The sequence below is a fragment of the Actinia tenebrosa genome, unplaced genomic scaffold, assembly GCF_029948245.1.
Source record: "Actinia tenebrosa isolate PJP-AT-01 unplaced genomic scaffold, QUT_ActTen_1.0 PGA_scaffold1__47_contigs__length_23844297, whole genome shotgun sequence".
NCBI classification, from domain to species: Eukaryota; Metazoa; Cnidaria; class Anthozoa; order Actiniaria; family Actiniidae; genus Actinia; species Actinia tenebrosa.
The window spans coordinates 18,407,399-18,425,525 of record NW_028292578.1 but is presented as its reverse complement, the minus strand read 5'-3'; the positions used below and the strand labels follow the sequence as shown (position 1 = coordinate 18,425,525).

General features: G+C 37.9%; 3 protein-coding genes and 1 non-coding gene across 4 annotated transcripts; 2 read left to right on the top strand and 2 right to left on the bottom strand.

The window, feature by feature from the left end:
- The first annotated feature begins 306 nt into the window (after nt 1-306).
- Nucleotides 307-3,610, top strand: LOC116307262 (steroid 17-alpha-hydroxylase/17,20 lyase). The gene has a single exon (XM_031717427.2). The coding sequence runs from the start codon at nt 416-418 to the stop codon at nt 1,892-1,894; it is 1,479 nt and encodes a 492-aa protein (XP_031573287.2). The 5' UTR covers nt 307-415; the 3' UTR covers nt 1,895-3,610.
- Nucleotides 3,611-4,151: 541 nt separating this feature from the next.
- Nucleotides 4,152-13,531, bottom strand: LOC116307258 (trichoplein keratin filament-binding protein). Its single transcript, XM_031717423.2, has 20 exons — nt 13,335-13,531; nt 11,923-12,031; nt 11,599-11,657; nt 11,019-11,061; nt 10,821-10,877; nt 10,090-10,158; nt 9,983-10,014; nt 9,519-9,593; nt 9,321-9,387; nt 9,079-9,141; nt 8,300-8,349; nt 7,804-7,870; nt 7,666-7,704; nt 7,503-7,574; nt 7,061-7,122; nt 6,641-6,722; nt 6,216-6,401; nt 6,070-6,137; nt 5,506-5,581; nt 4,152-4,788 (listed from the first exon to the last, which is right to left on the bottom strand). Exons 1-20 carry the CDS (start codon nt 13,526-13,528, stop codon nt 4,756-4,758), a joined length of 1,503 nt encoding a protein of 500 aa, XP_031573283.1. The 5' UTR covers nt 13,529-13,531; the 3' UTR covers nt 4,152-4,755.
- Nucleotides 13,532-13,640: 109 nt separating this feature from the next.
- Nucleotides 13,641-13,742, top strand: Trnaf-gaa (transfer RNA phenylalanine (anticodon GAA)). The gene has a single exon. It is a non-coding gene; the product is annotated as a tRNA-Phe (tRNA).
- A 141-nt stretch (nt 13,743-13,883) lies between these two features.
- On the bottom strand, nt 13,884-18,057 carry LOC116307219 (CD151 antigen). Its single transcript, XM_031717375.2, has 3 exons — nt 17,849-18,057; nt 15,485-16,006; nt 13,884-15,067 (listed from the first exon to the last, which is right to left on the bottom strand). Exons 2-3 carry the CDS (start codon nt 15,974-15,976, stop codon nt 14,600-14,602), a joined length of 960 nt encoding a protein of 319 aa, XP_031573235.1. The 5' UTR covers nt 15,977-16,006; nt 17,849-18,057; the 3' UTR covers nt 13,884-14,599.
- Between the last annotated feature and the right edge of the window lie 70 nt (nt 18,058-18,127).

The window sequence follows — 18,127 nt, the reverse complement described above, 5'->3', positions numbered from 1 at the left end:
AATTAGTAAACTTTTACATCCATTAAAAAAAGTATCTATGTTTCTTTATAATGTGATAGGTGGGTTCTATAAATAAATAATAAATAAATAATACATATTGGGGTAAAATTTCCCCCAGTCACGATTGCATAACACACAGATCTTGATCCCGATGATCCCGATTCTTATCTCAGTCGACTGTGCCAATCGTAGCCTGCGTAGCGGCGGAAGGGGAAGGGGAGGGAGAACTTGCTTGGGGCTCCTGTGTCATAATTCTAAAAGGCCAATCAAGCAGTGAGACGTATTGTTGCCTAGTCTCCCCCACAGCCGCTCTCAGTGCCTACTCAGGGGAGAAAGCGTTGCGTGACAACACTTAAAGCGGCTGTGGGGGAGACTAATTGTTGCCAGCTCGTAAAGATCTGCAAAAGCATACGCCATGTTTTTAGAACTTACCTTGCTAACTTTGTTAGCATTTCTAATCTATCATTTATTTTTTGAGTTCAACGATTCGAAACTTCCGCCAGGCCCACGACCATGGCCTTTGGTTGGAAATGCCTTCCTCATGAATTCACGAATGCATTTATGTTTCACTGATCTCGAAAGTAAATTTGGAAACGTTTTCCGTGTGTACATGGGCCACAAGCTGATGGTTGTACTAAGTGGCAAAGCAATTAAAAATGCACTCGTTCAACGACCAAAAGAGTTCGCAGATCGTCCGTCTAGGAGTTTATTTAGGTTCAAACAGCACCGAAGCCCTGCATTGTTCCTGATGGATTACGGCGAAGCATGGAGACTCTTTCGAAAACTTGGCCATTCCGCTATTAAAGTCTACGGTGAGAACCGCTTGGAAAAAGTCATTCATGAAGAAGTAGAAGAGCTCTGTAAAAGGCTTGGAGATTTTGAGGGGAAAGCGATGGATATCAGTAAAGAATTAGGCATATCTGTTACAAATGTCATTTGTAATCAGTTATTCGGTACCCGATATGACGTCAACGACCAAGAACTAATCCAAGTGCATAAATGTCACGATCTAATCACTCGATCCCCAATCCAGAACTCATTACTGGATTTTTTCCCGATTTTGGGATTGTTTTTCCCGACAAGCGAAAGAGAAAAACAAGTTGAAGAGAGTGCAGTATGTAGAGATAACCTTCTTGAAAAAAAGTATTTGGACCACTTAGAGACTTTTGATCCAGATAACATTCGCGACTACACCGACGCCTTGTTGAAAGCCAAGACACAAGCGGAAGAAGAAGACAAGTCGAGCAAAGAACACTTAACAAAAGAGGCAATAATAATGGCTGGGTTGGCAACTTTATTTCTGGCGGGCTCTGAGACAACATCGACGACATTGTCATGGGCTGTAGTTTATCTTCTATATAACCCCAAAGTACAAGAGAGACTCGAAAAAGAGATTGATGAGGTCTTAGGTGGTGATGAAGTCCCTACACTGAAGAACAAGAAAGATTTACCGCTTCTCGAGGCATTTATAGCCGAAACGCTTAGAATGTCTTCGCTGTTGCCTCTGTCACTCCCGCACAAGACGTTAGTGGACACTTCCTTCATGGGGTATCATCTTCCGAAGGGGACCATCGTTGTACCCAACTTGTGGTCACTGCACCATGACTCGACCTTCTGGAAAGACCCATTTGAGTTCAGCTTGGAGCGATTTCTTAACGATGAGGGTAAATTTGTAAATCCACCCGGTGGAACGCTGTTGCCGTTTGGTGCCGGACCCCGGACATGCATGGGAGAGGTACTGGCAAGGTCAGAGCTGTTTCTGTTTCTCTCGCGTCTTCTGCAGAAATTCAAGTTTGAAAATCCTCCTGGCGCCGGTCTTCCCTCTCTGGAAGGAGACAGAGGTGTGGTGATGCATCCTAAACCCTTCAAAGTTTGTGTAAAGATACGGGAATAGACGGAGACAAATAATGACTTGCAGCACTTGGTCAATATGTTGCCGTGCGCCGTGTGTTTGACTTCACAGCACTTGGTATACGATTTAGTATAAACATGCAGTCGTTCCGTAGTTCAGATTCGGTAATTTTGTATATTTTTCCTGCAGAAAGGGTTTTTCCCTTGCCACAAGGGTAATTTTCCCTAAGTTTTTCTCCCCCTGTAAGGATCAACGAACACGAGCTTGCATGAGTATGCTGCGCCCATAGCCGCGCGATATTGCGTGTACGTAGCTGTAGTGTGTGTTGATGAAAGTGGGCCAAATTAATTGGAAACCAGTTCATAATGAATTTGTTACCCCACTATAAAAAAAGTATAATTTTTAAAGATTTTTAAAATCATTATTATATTATTATAATAATAATTTAACTAAAATTTAAATACGGTGACGTGCGCAGGTATCAAGCTTGCGTAATGGATGAAATGTGGGGGAAATATGTATTTGAATTACTCCCAAATCAGTGTAAGGGATTGTCCTAAATCAGGTTGCGAGATACTCCTTAATCAGGGTAAGGGATACTCCTATAAATCCAGTTAAGGGATACTCCTAAATCAGGTTTGATATACCGGTGCTTCAAGTTAGACGAGTTGCTACAAATAAGAAACGAGTTGCTAATTAGACTAGGGTGTTACATGTCAAACGCGGATAAGTTTGCCGTTATGGACCAAGTTCTAGAGAAACTTAAGCTTGCTGTGTTTGTCTTCCCTCGTCACAGAATAAGCCGGAACGATACGAACAATGACTTAGAATAATGGCTCATGATTGCCAAACTGCCGGTCACCGATTATATTGTTCGTCGGTTTTTAATTTCGTCAGTTTCTCAACGTAAACGGACTTTAATCGACTGGAACTTACGAAAAAAAAAAATTTGAAATAGTTTAAGTAGGCATAAATTTCAGGTCACCCATCCAGGTACCAACTTTCCTCAACCGGACTTGACTCAATGTCACGGATATGGAAGCCCAAGTTTTTTCCACTGGACCACGGTTCCAGGTGAATCAGCATAACAATAGTCGTCAAAACGATGCACCGAATAGACTAGACTTTTTAACATCAACTATTCAACCGATTCCGTGCGTGGCAGAGATGCAAGGGATTAGCCGATATGGTCTGGGGGCCGGCTGGTCTCTCCCCTGATGCTTCGGCTAGAACATTTTCTTGCGTAATTCGTACACCCAAGGGCAGAAGGATTTAATCGCCGTCAGGTCCGAAGTCCATACGCCGCCTCAGCTCTGCGGATGTCTCGGGGGTATGGCAAAGTTGAATCGTTTTTTTTTTAAATTTCTGTCGGTGGGTTCGAACCCCATCGTATTCAGATTAGATTTTCTATTTCTTTTTTTAATTCATATTATCAACTTCGCAATATCTTTTTAGAAAGAGACTACCCTATTCCTTTTTACTCATATTTAAGTAAGCAATCTCGATCGGAAAATAATTGTATTTCCTGATATTTCCTGCCTCCTGGGAAAATGTTACTGACAAGAGCTTTTACCCCACTTGGTTTCCATTCTCGGGATTTTGTCTCGTTTTATTTGTAGCTATGTCCCTTTTGGGTTATTTTGGGCTGTTTCTTGGTTTTGTATTTCTGTTCAAATTTGTATTTGAATCATGTATTTCGATCGGTGTTCTGTATCATTTGTTATATACTTATTTCAATAAAGTTAGTCACCAAACAATGATGCGATCGCTGGGGATTATGGGAAACATTTCATATCCAACAAGTAAATGAATTGATACAAACTACAGCTTTTTTGAGGATGCTCACACGAGATGAAACTAACTGTTAAAAGATGTCAAGTCCATCAACAGTTATCAAGCGGTTGAAACGTAAAATATATCTAGTCATAATCCTTACTGGTCTTCAGGTGACTAATTACAATTCAGGAAGTTCTTATCATACAACCGCACCAAATTGCTTGTGCAGGCTGTGATTGTGGTGCGCATTGACTACTGTAATGGGCTCTTGTATGGAGCACGAACAGTGCATCTCTCTAAATTACAGAGTCTTTGGTAGCGCGCATTCCAAGCTATACACCTAGATATTGTAATATACTGGCGCCAGTACTATACGCGTTGCATTAACTGCCTGCAAGGTTTAGGATTCAATATAAACGCCGGAACTAACTTTTCATGGCTTAGGGACTTCTCATCGCCCAGGAACTGTACCCGAGGTATTTGAGCATTTGCCACACGCCCAAACATTATTGCAGCGGAAAAATACATTATCCAAACTTTATTTCTGACTTATTTACAAAGTTTACAATTATTGTTCAGTGTTCTGATAGCCTATTTACAAAGTTGTGATTCTCATTACTGTTTACCCACCTAGATTTATAGAGCGCGCTTATCATCGCGGTGCATAAGCAATCTTGCCACTAGTATACCCCAGAATAATATATTACACCCACTCTGTATATTCAACTATTTCAGTAAACTCTAAGATGACCATGCTAACGTTGATAGTCATAAGAGGAAAGTTCGGATGACTGTGGAAAACGCATTGGCTCATTGGCTGACGTACGCTACCGTGAGAATTTTGATTGGACGAGGAATCACCCTGCTCGCTGTGATTGGTTCAAAGTGTGTCATCGATTCTATGTCGTGACCGTGTCGCATTCAATGCTTTATTTTCATGTCCTTCTCTGTTATTAATAAATTATAGAATATTCTATTCTTGTAGCAAATTGAAAAATCAGCCAAGGCAGTCGTTTGATCGCTGTGCGTGCGACGGAGCACTTTATAGAATCTTGTGTACATTGAGCACAAATGAAGACCTAGCTCCTTGTTATTAAAAATATATTTTGAAAGTTGACTCCAGCTTGTTATTCGAACGCCGTTCTTCGTCTTGGAACGAACTGAAAACGAAACATTCACAACAAGCGACGTTAGAACATGTTCCTTTTCTAATGAATTTCATTGGAAGTCATTCAGTTCCAATCAAAGTCGAGACTGAACTTGATTCTTTTATTGATCAAGTCCAAACTCGACTTGAAACCATTGTTTTGGGTCACCCAAACGAATTGGGGAAAGTTCTATTGTGAATTGTGTAGTTGTGTAGAAGGAAGGCGCGTGAACGAGAGATTCGTGCAAGGTGGCGACCAAAGGCCACCCACGTAAACGCAAGTTTCAACTGAGGTCTATTTGACATGGCCTTTCTTCCCGTCCTTCACCAACATGGCATAAAAATGCTTTGTTCAAACAATAGGGACCGCATAAGCATTTTTACAAGTGGGCAGCAATAATAACTTTCTTAAAAGACTTTCGAAAAAAAAAAAAAAATCACTGACGAAGCTATTGCCAGACAGGTTTTACTATAAAAAGCGCTCGCACCAAAGGACAGTTTTAGCGCCGTCTTCTTAGCCAAAACTTGACAATCAAATTGGTTTGCGATATTTTGGTTGCACCCATTTTCATACATTAAGCAGTCCAAGACTGCTAGCCATAATTCGTCTGAGTTAGTTTATTTTAATTGGCGGAAGCCAATGGCAAAACCAAGACGTCATAGGCTGAGTTTGTCGGGTTATCATGAAAGTAGGTGTAACGTAAGAGGTATACAAGTCCACTGTACATACCCTTGCTTGAGGTCCCCTAGCTGTCATCCTACCAGCCTCTTCTCTCAACATTCTTTCGTAAGCTTCTTCTTCTCTCCTTTAAATAATATACAAAAATAAAATAATTTCAATGACGTAGTGAACTAGTACACCCAAGTTTGAAGTGCCAACATTAAGGTAGTCTTATAACATTGTCCCCCCTTCGTTTAAAGAAACTCGAATGAAGTCAGTGTTGTTGTTGATGATGTTGTTGTCGTTTCTGTTGGAAAAACATCTCTTTATTTGGGCGTAAAAAATATCATTGCCCATTTTAGACCACTTTTACCCTACACTATCATGATTTCTTTGTTCAACGGGTGCACATGAGAATACACATGAATATGGATACAACTCAAACAAAGAATCTTATTCTCAAGTGAATAACACGTGGTCTCAAATGGGAAAACTTTACGCCCAAGCTAAAGAGGTCTTGGAAATTCGACTTATTTCCATATAGTTTATGGACATTGATAATCTTGTATAACGACAAACCAAGTTCCCTTTTCTCCTAAAGTAGATTAATAACATTGAATCCCAAACCGTTACCTTTGACGATCTAGTTCTTCTTGCTCCCTCAGGTGCGCATCCATATCTTTTTGTTTTCTAGCCACCACCTTATAAAATCAAAAGAATTAACTTTGAGTTCCTACGGTGATTTGACAACCAATAGGTACTATTTCTCACTAACTTACTTGTGCTCTCATTTCTTCGTCCAATTCTCTTCGTCTCTTGTCCTCTTCTAGTCGTTCCCTTGCAGTCATTCTCTGAACTTCTTCTAATTCTCTAAGAAGCTCTTCTCTACTTTCTATCGATTCTTCTTGCTTTCGTCTCAGTACTTCCATCTTTCGGTCTATTTGTTCCTTCCTACCTTCCAAAACCTACATTGGCAAAGGATAATTATAGTTATTGAGATGAAAACCAAAGTGACAAAATGATGAAGGGTCCAGAAAGAGCAGACAGCGTAGGGACCGTTCATCATAGACCCCTTACACTGAGTCCCTAAAGGAATTCTTCTGGGGGACAAAACAATGGATTTTTTACATTAGAAAAGACGGCCTATTGTTCTGTCTCCCAGAACAATTTCTCTAGGAAATCAATAGACAAGGCAGTTAGTTACCTCAGCCATGAGTCGTTCCCTAGCCTGTCGTTCTCTTTCCCATTCTGCTTGTCTCTTGGACCACATGCGAGCAGCTTCATCTCTAAAACAACACCAATGAATAAAGTTAGTTGAAGAAGAATGAAAGAACTGGTCAAGAATTAAGTTGAGGAGAAGGAGATGGAGAATGAGAACGAGAAGGAAAAGGAGACAAAGGAGAAGGAAAAGGAGAACAAGAAGGAGAACGAGAAGGAAATGCAAAAGGAGGGTTGGGTGGAAAAGAAAGATGCTGAGGAAGAGAAGGAATAGAAGAAGGAGAGATGTAGGAAGAGAAGGAGTAGTTAAAGGATTACACATGGATAACTAAAATTGGGTGCTTTGAGCCTAAGAATACAGTACATCTAAATTGAGTGATAATAAAGATTTAACAAACAAACATACCTGTAAAGCATGTCGAGCTCTGCTTCCCTTTCTTGCTCTAGTTTAAGTTGCTGGGCAACGACCTGGTAAATAATCAAACAATAAAAATAGTCCTCCTTCACATTAAAACCACAGGGATACCAAATTAAATGTTAATAGTTGTTCATCTACTCTTCTTATACATGTAAAATAAAATCTAAGAAATTAGATCGCGCTATAGCGCTTTTATCATTAGCTGTTCATAGCGTTTTACGAATAATACCAGTGGAGGACTTCACAGGCTGCATATTAAGGTGCTAGTAGCAGCCATGCAGCTTACAATCATGAGTGGTTTGTTAGTATGTTAGTATTATACCTCCAGAGAGCAAAGTAGTTTAGCTGCAAAATATTTTATACTTGTTAAGTGATATGATTGTGATAGAAGTCTGTTGGTTTGACTTCTTGTTAAATCAAGTGAACCTACCTGTCTCATGTATTCTGCATCAGCTTTTGCCTTTTCTCTTCTTGACGTCATAATAGCCTTCTCTTTGTCTTCCTGGTTTTACAAAATCAAAACAAACATTTGTCAAAAGAAAGTGGGAAACATTTAGGTCATTGCTACTTTAAAATCTGAAGACTGTCCTTACCTCTTTGGAAAGACCTTCAAGGATCTTGAGATCAAGTTCCTGAAAAAAAAAACAGAGGCAAAAAAGTGAGATAAAGTACTGCACAGTAAATTATAGTAATGTTTATTATAAGTTAAATGCTCAAGAATATCTACAAACCAGCGCCTTCTGTATTTCTTGACTTTTTCTTTTCATTTGTGCTTTATGTTGTCTGATTAAGACACGACTGAAAATGAAAAGAATGAAGACAATTTTATGACATGAATCTCATCACGTTTTTCTTTATCCATAGACCTTCTTTGAGATAGCGAACATGGTGCATTGTGGTGTAGCTTGGGTACAAACATCATGTCTTATATGGTGTTGCTTGTGCCAAATCTAGACCACAATGCATCCTGTTTATCGAACTCAGAAAAGGCCTATTGCAATAAAACAATACAAAATGTTTGTAACAATAGGTTGGTGAGTGGGAGGGGTGGAGGTGGTTGATAGAAGGAAGATTGGACTTTTTGACCGTCAGATTAATAAATTCAATGTGAAAGAAAGTGAAACTGCTAACAGCTGTTGATTGGTTAAACCTAAATCATAGTTATTCTTGATTCAGCAAACCTGAGGAAGTCTGAACTACATGCAATAAAAAAATATATAATCTTACCCAAACTCTCTTTTTCTTCTTGCTTCTTCTAGCAATCTTCTTTCTTCTTCCTGAAAAACAAAAATGTTAAACTATGCTTATGGGAGTAATCAAAGTAGATATGATTATGAATTTGCTTGACTGGTCACAAAACAATGGTTTCAGGTCAAGGTTGAACTTGATGAATAAAAGAATCAAGTTCAATCTTGACTTCAAACCATTGTTTCGTGGTCAGTCAAGCGAATTCGGGATAGGTCTATTATCATCATCATTTGAGTGATATAACTTGGCCTTTGAATTTTAAGCAATAGATAGTAGTAGAATGTCAATGATGGGCCATTTGCAGGAAATAATCACATGACTGTTACTGGATGGCAAAAAAAATTGGATTTTCTTTATTTAAATAACTTTGGTTGGATTACTACATGTAATGTCATATCCAAAACCTTTTTCATATTCATAGATTTTCCCCTTATGAGATCCGTTCGATTTCAAGATACAAAGCAATTTTGCAAGTTTGTTTGCCATCCAACAGAGTCTTCTCCAAGAGACCTTTGGCTGAATTTATTTGTTAGTGCTTTGGCTGAATTAATTCCTACATGAATCTTTGTTGAAAATGGCCTATTCAATTGTCTCTTCTTGTCTTACATTTTCTCAATTTACAGGATGTTGGTGCAGCCAATGCCACAGAGCTAGCTAAATAAAATCACTCTTCTACAAATATGTGAAAATAAGTTAAAAATAAACTTCCCACTGTAGCATGTATGGCATTAAAATCATGAAACTGTAAACAAACTTACTGCTTCTTCAATCCTATTTTGTTCTTCAAGAAGAATCTCTTGTTCTCGTTTAAGCATCTGAGCCTACGAACAACACAAGAATCATTGTAAATCATGAAATCCTTCCAAATTACTTTTTTAATTAGAATATCCGAAAAATAATTGTAAAAATGTTAGCACAAAAAGCAAACTTTATCCTTTCCCAGTTTCATGCAATCTTTTCCCCCATCTTTTTTTCATTTTGTTTTCGTCTTTTCTCTTACCTCCTCCTCTCTCAACTTCAGTTCTTCCATTTGTGATTTTAGTTGACTAGCAACAGCTTTTTCATCTCTGTTGATAAAGAACAAAAAATATTGACTGTCTTTAGGTCCATGCAAAGAGAGTTAGCAGAATTCTAGGTTAGGATACGAATGTGTTAATTAAATGATACACAAATGTACAATTACTGGATGACCCATTACCTTAGTCTAGCTTCTTCTTTCTTCTTTTCCTTCTCTAATGCTAACAGCCGTTCACGTTCCATTACTGCGTCCATCCTAGAAAGAATGAATGAATGAATAATGAGTTATCTTCAAGTACTGAAAACTATTGCTCTTACACTAAAAAATGGAAAAACCTAGATCTTAATACTAAATAAATTCATTTAAGCAATGGTTAATTCTTTAAGCTTGCATAAGCTGGGTTGTGCAGGGCTGTGCAGGGCTGTGCAGGCCTGTAGCAAACCTGGATATTTTTTTGCGGGGGGGAGTATCCCACAAAAAGAAACATTTTCCCGATCCCAACTCTACAAAAAAGCAGAAGTTTTAGGACCCCCAAGCCTCCCCTTGCTATTGGCCTGCTCTGACCCCCAAAAGCTCACCTCCTACCGTACATGTACCTGAGCTTTGTTTAAGAAACAAATCTTATTTTACAGATAAAAACAAACCTTCTTTCTTCATCTCTGGCACTTTGTAAAATCTGAAACAATCATTTATTTTCAATTAACAAATTTTAACAACTTAATTGTACTGTTAATAAAAATAATTTTTTTACCTTTTTCCTATCATCCACTTGTTCACCCCATCCTTCTACAACATGCTCTTTCAGTTGTTCAGACTCAATCTTGATAAAAGAGACATCAAAATTAGTGGATTCAAAGAGATTTTTGTGATAATGACAAATGGTTACTAGCTAGTTTGGAGTAGTTGGTGAATAAGAAGCTTAAGCTTAAACACCCAGTTAATCATAATAATAATAATAATAATAATAACTTTATTAATGTCTCTAATCTTCTAGCCGGGCACAAGTGCCCTACTAATCGGGGAGACATTTAACTTATTTGCGATTGTTTAAAGATAATCTTTCAGATCTTCTCAAAATTTCCTCTCTTCTTTGTGTTGTACAGACTACTTGCACCAACAGGTCACATGACCCTAATTCTCTTAAAAGGAACAGCTGTGTTAAAATGAACAACAGAAATGAAAAGAGCACCTCAATATTAGTAGGGTGGCGGAGTTTTAGCTCATAACAAGCAAAAAATGAAAAATGACATTAAATATAAAATCAATTGCCATTCAGCATATTTTTCCATACAAATCCTTCTAAAATATTCCAATTTATATTTGATGCCATTTCTCCTGTAGTCAACATCATGAGCTGAAACTTCACTCCCCTGCTAATGTTGAGCTGCTCTTTTCATTTATATTTTATTTAAGTTTGTTTTCACACAACTGCTTGGTTTAAGGAAGGTAGGGTCACATACCTGTTAGTATATTAGAACTTACCTGTCTTAGTTCTGGTGCATTTTGTTTCCAATGTTCATAAAGTTTTTGTTCAGCAATCTTTCAATAAAAAAAAAAACTTCATTGTATAAAATATAGTTTATCTATGTGGATGGCATATAAAGAATAAGTGAGCATACTATTATGGAGAGAGAGATAAAAAAACACACTGTCTTATTGTTAACTTATTTAATGATTTACCTCTTTTCTCCTAGCCTCTTTTTCACTTTTTAGTTCATCCGCTCTTGAAGAAAAACATAATTAAATATTAGAATTTTTCATCATAATTACACATCTCAACTAAATCCAGGAGATAACCAAATACAACTTATATCTAGTGATTAAATTAAATCGTTATCATTACTCCCATAACCAGAGTCAATTAACTACCATGCATAAGAGACTGATTTACCAAACATGCAGTAACTTGATGTGAAAGAGTACAAAAATGGCAAAAACACACTGGCGAATGGATTTCAAAATGGCCATTGACATCATGATGCCACATTCAGGACGGCATTCATGTCCTGTTTAGAATGTCATGATGTAAACTGACATTTTGAAAGCCAATCGTCAATGCACACGATCCTCTTTTATGTGGAGTTGTGTTTGCTAAATCAGTCTAAAGACAACTTCTGGGTGACTGGGATTTTAGCATACACAATTGTATATTTGATGGACAGAAGCTAAACCATGAGAAAATGTGAAGAATATGGATTTCTTAAACATTTCTCTTGATCTCATGATAAGCACTTGATTGCTATCATTTTATATACTGTACCTTGCTTTCATCTCAAATATTTTTCCAGCTCCACCTAGCCGTAGGTCCCTCAGTTCTCTCTAAATATGAAAAAATTAAGTTACCTTTACATTCTCAGAAAAAAAAAATTTAGCCTACATCCGAGACAATACGTTTACTGCAATTTTCAATATTACACTGTACATGTAGTTGTGAGTTGCCAGTTGGAATTTGGTTTTTCACTGTCGCCAGTCATGAAAATAAAAACCAAAGCAAATAAAACACCAGATTTTAGCATGCTTCTATCAACTACCCGTGGGCAGTTTGCATAATATTGAAAACTTCTATAAGTAAAGCAAAACAAACCTCATGATCTTGCTTTTCCTTTAACAGCATCTCTGTTAGTCGCTTTCTTCTTTCAACCAGCTGTTCTTTTTTACTGTTGTCTTTATATAAATTATCAATTGCATTCATACTGTAGATGAACGACAAATTATTATTTAGCATTTTGAAAACAACTTTTTACAAGCTGCATCAAGTTTGTTAGGCTATTCACTCGGGGGGAAGGGGAAGGGGAATGTGGCACAAGATGAATTTTATACTCTCAATAGAAGTGCTCTTTCTCCATACACTAAACATTATCAGTGTGGTTATAGCCTGATTAAGTATTCTTGGGTGTATATGTATGTATCATTGCTCAGCCATGTTAGTTGACAATAACAAATAATTTCCATTCCAATTAGCTTCTCTTGCTTGATTAACTGACATGGAAGCTGCTTCGTTGTTATTTATATAAAGGATTTTGAGTCATGTGGTTACACTTCAAGAATACAAATAACACTATCCTTCTGTAAAATATAGATAAGCATAGTTATCATATGACCCGTACGGCCCTGCTCGCGCGCTCTAATAAAACCATTGGAAAAAGTCACATGATGGGGCCCGGACGGGTTGACGTAAGCGGGCCGGAAAAACTTGTCCGGCCCTGCTCGAATCCGCGTGCTTTCTTTCTTTTTCATTTGAATGTTGCATCTTTAAGTTATGAAGGTTTATACTTCCATTACATTGCTGACTGTGAGTATTTGAGTGTATTTGTTTTAATTTTTAATACTAACCACTAGCCATTATGAGACATCAGATTTACAATAAACATTGTGGAAACCTTTAGTATAATAATGATTCTTTTTGAAAACTGTTTGTATAAACCAGTCAAAATTTGTTTACTTAATGAAGCTTGGGGTGACTTCACAGTCCAGCAGTAACATATTGGAAATATAAACCTTCATAACTTAAAGACGCAACATTCAAATAAAGAAATATTTCGCCATTCAACTATTCACTATATGTAGAATCGATACTGAAAGTATTGTATCAGGCGTTACGTGCATTTTAATAACTTTACAGAATTTTGGTGTTCTTTAGATTAAGTTTACATGTGAACAATCAGTATTCTTGGTAAGTCAAATAAAAATCTGTTTAGTTGGAAACAACTCAAAAACCCTTGTTTGAATATAAAGTTATACTATCGAAGGGGGAATGAAAGGCTTTGAATTTGAACCACACAAGATCAAGCGACATGAATGATTCATGTCAGATCAATAACAACAACCTTCGTTGCTGTGTTACTACAAAACTACAATAAACTGTATCAGGAAAACGTCTAAACGAATAGTAAGAGTGATGAATCGATAGATTTAACCTTTTAAATGAATACAAGAAAGTCAAACACGAGAAAAATAAAGCTTTTTTTCTGGTATTACCGTATTACCAAAGCCTACCTGTCTTGGAAGGAGCCTTCAGAACCCCAAGCCCTCTGTTTAGTTGCCGTTACTTCATTTCTTCGAAAATAATCCGTGTTATTATCCCAGGCATGTCTTCTGTCTGCTTCATTTTGCTGTCTTCTTACCATTATCCCTTCTGAAAGGTTTTTATAATTCTTCATCCAGTATGGCTGTAACGTTGGTAGCGCCATTTTGAAATTCTGAATATATTACTTAGCAACGAACGCGTTTGTTTGACATGCGCGGATGTAGGATTCAACCAATGGTGTTGAAATATAGTTTTATGAACGATTCTTTTCATCTGCCGAAATAGCTCAGTTGGGAGAGCGTCAGACTGAAGATCTGAAGGTCCCTGGTTCAAACCGGAGAGCTCGTAGGAACTCTGAACAATCCCGGGTTTCGGCACATATTTTTTCCTCTTTCATGTAAACTTTCCCTTCCTTCAGGATTCACTTTCTTTTCTCTAAGGAAAAATTTAGCGGCTTCTCCAAAAAATTATGCAATGGAAATATTTTAAAAACAGTTAAAAAATATATTTTATAAATGTTCTCAAAAACTATTTTATTTAAGGGTCACTCATTTTATATTATTAGTATTACCTTATTGGTTACACATTTTTTATGCATATGTGTAATTTTTCCTAAAAGATCTCCCAAAACACAGGAAGCCCAAGCAAAGACAAAATTACTGTATTTTCTTATCGGCTTTTAAGTAGCTTCCAAACAATAAGTTCCATACTTTGAACTTTTTTTGGTTTTGCTTCATGGAACCAAAAACCTACTTTCTTTTTCTATTGCACTTTTTAGATATAAATTTCTATACAGGAACCCCAACAAGTTTGTTATTCTAATACAACAGAAATCGGAAGAGCATCTCGATATTAGTAAGAAGGCAAAGTTTCAGCTTATGACATGTAACACAGGAGAAATGGCATTAGATACAAAATCGAACATTAGGATTTGTATGGGGAAATGTGCTGGATGGCATCATATTTTCCCATACAAATCCTCATATTATAAAATATTCAATTTCAATTTTATATTTAATGCCATTTCTACTATGGTCAACATTATAAGCTACAACTTTGCGTTCTTACTAATATGGAGGTGCTCTTTCGATTTCGATTTCTCACACATAATAGCCCACTTTTCCTCACTTCTCGTCATAGGCCAGTCACTCTCATCTAGTCATCCCTTGGTCCATTTTTTTGGCTTACAACTTTTTTAAGATTAAAGTTCGGGGTGGTGGAACTATTTTTGACATTAATAATCAGTTTTGGATTTGTCGAGTAAATCTTGAGACGAGTTCTCCGGCAGATCATCATCATCATCAAACGGTTCCTGAAATGCAGGCATCGATTTCTTGCGGTTACTTTGCCGCTTTGATGGACTCCCCGATCCAGACATCGACTTGCCCGATCCTGACCCATCACCAGTAACTTCATCTGAATACTCCGGGTCCTTGCCCTTCAGCGCATCGACTGGACTCAGTCCCCCGACCGAGTTGAAACAACAGCTAAATACGAAGCAGCATAGGATAGTCGCGAGATGAATGAAGGCCACGCCCAGTCCTGCGCCACCGACAATCCTTTGATTTTTGTCGTGGAAATAATTGAGCCCTGTACAGCCTACGATGTTAATGACATCGACCGGGTTTTTGATGTCCATGTCCCAGCCACATGTGGGTGATGGGACTTTACAGCATGAACTGGGCACACGATTGCTCACACCCTTAAAGAAATAATAATATCAGTTTAGAAATGTGCGCATTCGTGGTGGGCACTGCGGGTTTTGGTGCCGTGACTATGACGGCGGTGCTCTTTATAATACTTCAAGAAACAATATTATCAGTTTAGAAATTCGCGGCATTGCGGCATAGTGTGCGCTGTCGCTAGCATCAACGTAACGAAACACGAGACGACGATGGATTAATGACGTCACATTGAAAACCCTGGGGTGAGAAATTTCTTTTTCGGCTGTATAGTTGGGAAGTGCCATCGTCTGCTCTTGAGAATTCTTATTGGACGAGCAGATTGAACACCGGCCCGGGATTGTCCATTGCTGTCCCGTGACGTGCCTTACTGTGCCGTGCCGTGATATTGCAAAGTTTTTTGAAATCTACCTATACGTCTATCAAAAATAACTTACCTGTTTGGCAACCCAGCCTGAGGTGAACCAATCCCGATAGTCCATCACACCACAGCACCCAAACCCTCTCTGTATATCATCCAGCGCCTTAGTAACGCCTGGATCAGTCCCGTACATGCTTAGCAACTGGTGCCCACTGGCTGACTTTGTTTCTTTAAGAACGCCTTCGTTTCGCATCGTAAAATAAACGATTCCCAAAGCAAGTTCCGTTACGAACATTATAAAGAATAACACTGCCATCACAGTCAATAGTCTATTGTTTTCTTTTACTGCTGCGAAAATACATATCCCTGCTATAATTAGAATAAGGAATATCAGACCGATCCTTAGCCCAAGATTGTCGTTAAAGGCTTCTGCTTTTAATGTGAAGTAGTCTCCAAATGGAGTGGCTATTGTGTCGCCGAATATGATCAGAACCAAGCCGATGAGAAAACACAACACTGTGAATCCAATCACACTCGACTTGACGACTTTTCTGCCGTCCCAAGCCATTGGTTACTTGAAGTTTTGATTCTAATAAATCTGGAAGCAGAAAAAAAAAAAGTCTTACATTCGTGGGAATTTTCGTATTACAAATGCGTGAAGAGTAAAAAAGAAAAGCAAGCAAGCAACCAAACAACCAACCAAACAACCAAGCAACCAAATTAAGGAAGGAAAAAGGCCGCATAAGAAAAAATATGTATGCTGCGACCGATCTAGTCTTCTACGCAGCAACTGTCGGAGCGGTGCGCCATTCGTGACGACACTAATAGCGGCTGCGTAGGAGACTGCGTCTCATCACGTTCTACGTGCAAGTGGTGCGCAGCTTTTATTATTTATTTGATAACTATATAAAACATTGTTTTTTGTGGCGTAAGCACGAAAGAAGTGTAAGGAGAAGCACGAACTGTAGGCGAGTGCTTCTCACACTTCTTGAGTGCTTACGGCGATTCCTAAGCCATTTTATTAAGAAGTCACTAATTTTATTTCGGTATTGAATTTATTTTCACAAAAAGAAAAATATCGCAGGATCTAACAGCACTTCGCGCGCGCGGATGGCGTGAGCACTGTACTCCGTTCACTAATAAAGCACAGTTTTCGACCAATCAGCGTGCGCGTACTCGGCACAAAACCGAGCAAGACTCCAAAATTAAGTTATCTGGATTTGCTCGCACGAGAAGTCTCTTAGTTGTAAACTTTATTATCTAGTCTTATATATACGTTGCCAAAATTATTTCTAAGATTTACAGCGCGAGCCGGACTCCCCCTGAAACCATATTGGTTATATTGTCGTAGTCAGACATGCGATACAGAAAAACAACTAAATAAATATAAAATAAGAACAGTAAGTATCGTAGTAAGATTGGAACTTGATACAACAACATGCCAAAAACCTGCTGGTTTATCTGACCGTGGTTTATGATCTCTTTGATCTTATAGCAATATGGTTGATATTATGTAACGGTACTTCAAAACAACATTATAGCATCAAGTTAAAAGACAGGTGATTTCATTTCCGAGTCACTTGGAAAGAATTTGACCCAATATCTCATTGTCATTGCTTGGTTAAGAATTTCCCTATTCTTCTCAAAGCAAATAAAGACTGTACTCATTTGTAATCCGACTGTTTGTTCGTAATTAAAATATTTGCATAAAATAAACACTGAAAACAAATCAGGAATAATGAATCTCAGGGGGAAATTCATATTTTCTCATGAGTAAGTTGAGATATATATTTGCTAATAAAATTTCGTAAGTTCTAAAGAAAAAGACATTTAAAACATTTAATGTCGATGGTAATACCTTCAGCACAGGAATAAATCGCTACACCTTTTTATTTTTTCCTTTTTTCTTGCTAGTAACGCTTACTAACACTATACAAACGAAATTTTCTGGGGAAGTTTCATAAGTTTTGACATTAGTTTTGGTTTGCAAGGCTACCAACAGATGAGGTGTGAAGACAAAATCAACAAAAGGATGTGGAGAAAATTTATTTTAAGTGTCATCAACGCTAAACAGCAAAATTGGTCGTGATATTACCTGTGTGCTGATTTAAAAAGCAATTTCAAAACTATGTCTAATTTGTGACTGAAGCTTGAGGAAAAGATAAAAAGAAAAGTGAGAAACCAAAAACGTGTGAAAATTCACGGTTTGTTTACAAACTTCAACAGGTTAAGTAGATGATCATAGAGAAGATTCACTCACGGCAAGTTATTCACCGATGTGATTATCGCCCGCAAAGTCTTTTCCCCTTTTCCCGCCAAAGTTGAAGGGTTTCTAAAGCCAATTTTCTTCGGAGATATCTCGTATGGAATGTTGTTCTAACAATTCCTGTGTTGGCGAGTAATTATTTTGTTCTAATTTACCAGTTAGTGTGATCTTTACCTCGTTATCTCATGTCGGCTGTTCCTCACACTAGTTCGTGTCCTCTTCTCTTCTCCATCGCTGGTAATCTTCAAAGAAAGGTTTTGGCCACCATCGGCTTCAATTAAATGCGATTTCCGAGTCTTCTCTATTTCATGAAGCCGCTGCTAAAACTAACAGAAGAAATCCGATAATTTCGTAGGGTGTTTTGATTAATTATTCACATAGTCCGGTCGTTTCCAGAAAGATTTATTAATTGAGGAAATGAGTGTTATGTCGATTGTTTGGTCATGCGAGGAG

What these genes read in the sequence shown, in the direction of transcription:
- LOC116307262 (XM_031717427.2), top strand. Translation starts at nt 416, where the DNA reads ATGTTTTTAGAACTTACCTTGCTAACTTTGTTAGCATTTCTAATCTAT.
- LOC116307258 (XM_031717423.2), bottom strand. Translation starts at nt 13,528, where the DNA reads ATGGCGCTACCAACGTTACAGCCATACTGGATGAAGAATTATAAAAAC. An exon ending in TTGAAGGTCTTTCCAAAGAG is followed by an intron (nt 7,575 to 7,665) that starts GTAAGGACAGTC and finishes TTGTAAAACCAG; the next exon opens with GAAGACAAAGAGAAGGCTAT. An exon ending in GAAGAACTAGATCGTCAAAG is followed by an intron (nt 5,582 to 6,069) that starts GTAACGGTTTGG and finishes TATTATTTAAAG; the next exon opens with GAGAGAAGAAGAAGCTTACG.
- LOC116307219 (XM_031717375.2), bottom strand. Translation starts at nt 15,976, where the DNA reads ATGGCTTGGGACGGCAGAAAAGTCGTCAAGTCGAGTGTGATTGGATTC. An exon ending in CAGGCTGGGTTGCCAAACAG is followed by an intron (nt 15,068 to 15,484) that starts GTAAGTTATTTT and finishes TATTTCTTTAAG; the next exon opens with GGTGTGAGCAATCGTGTGCC.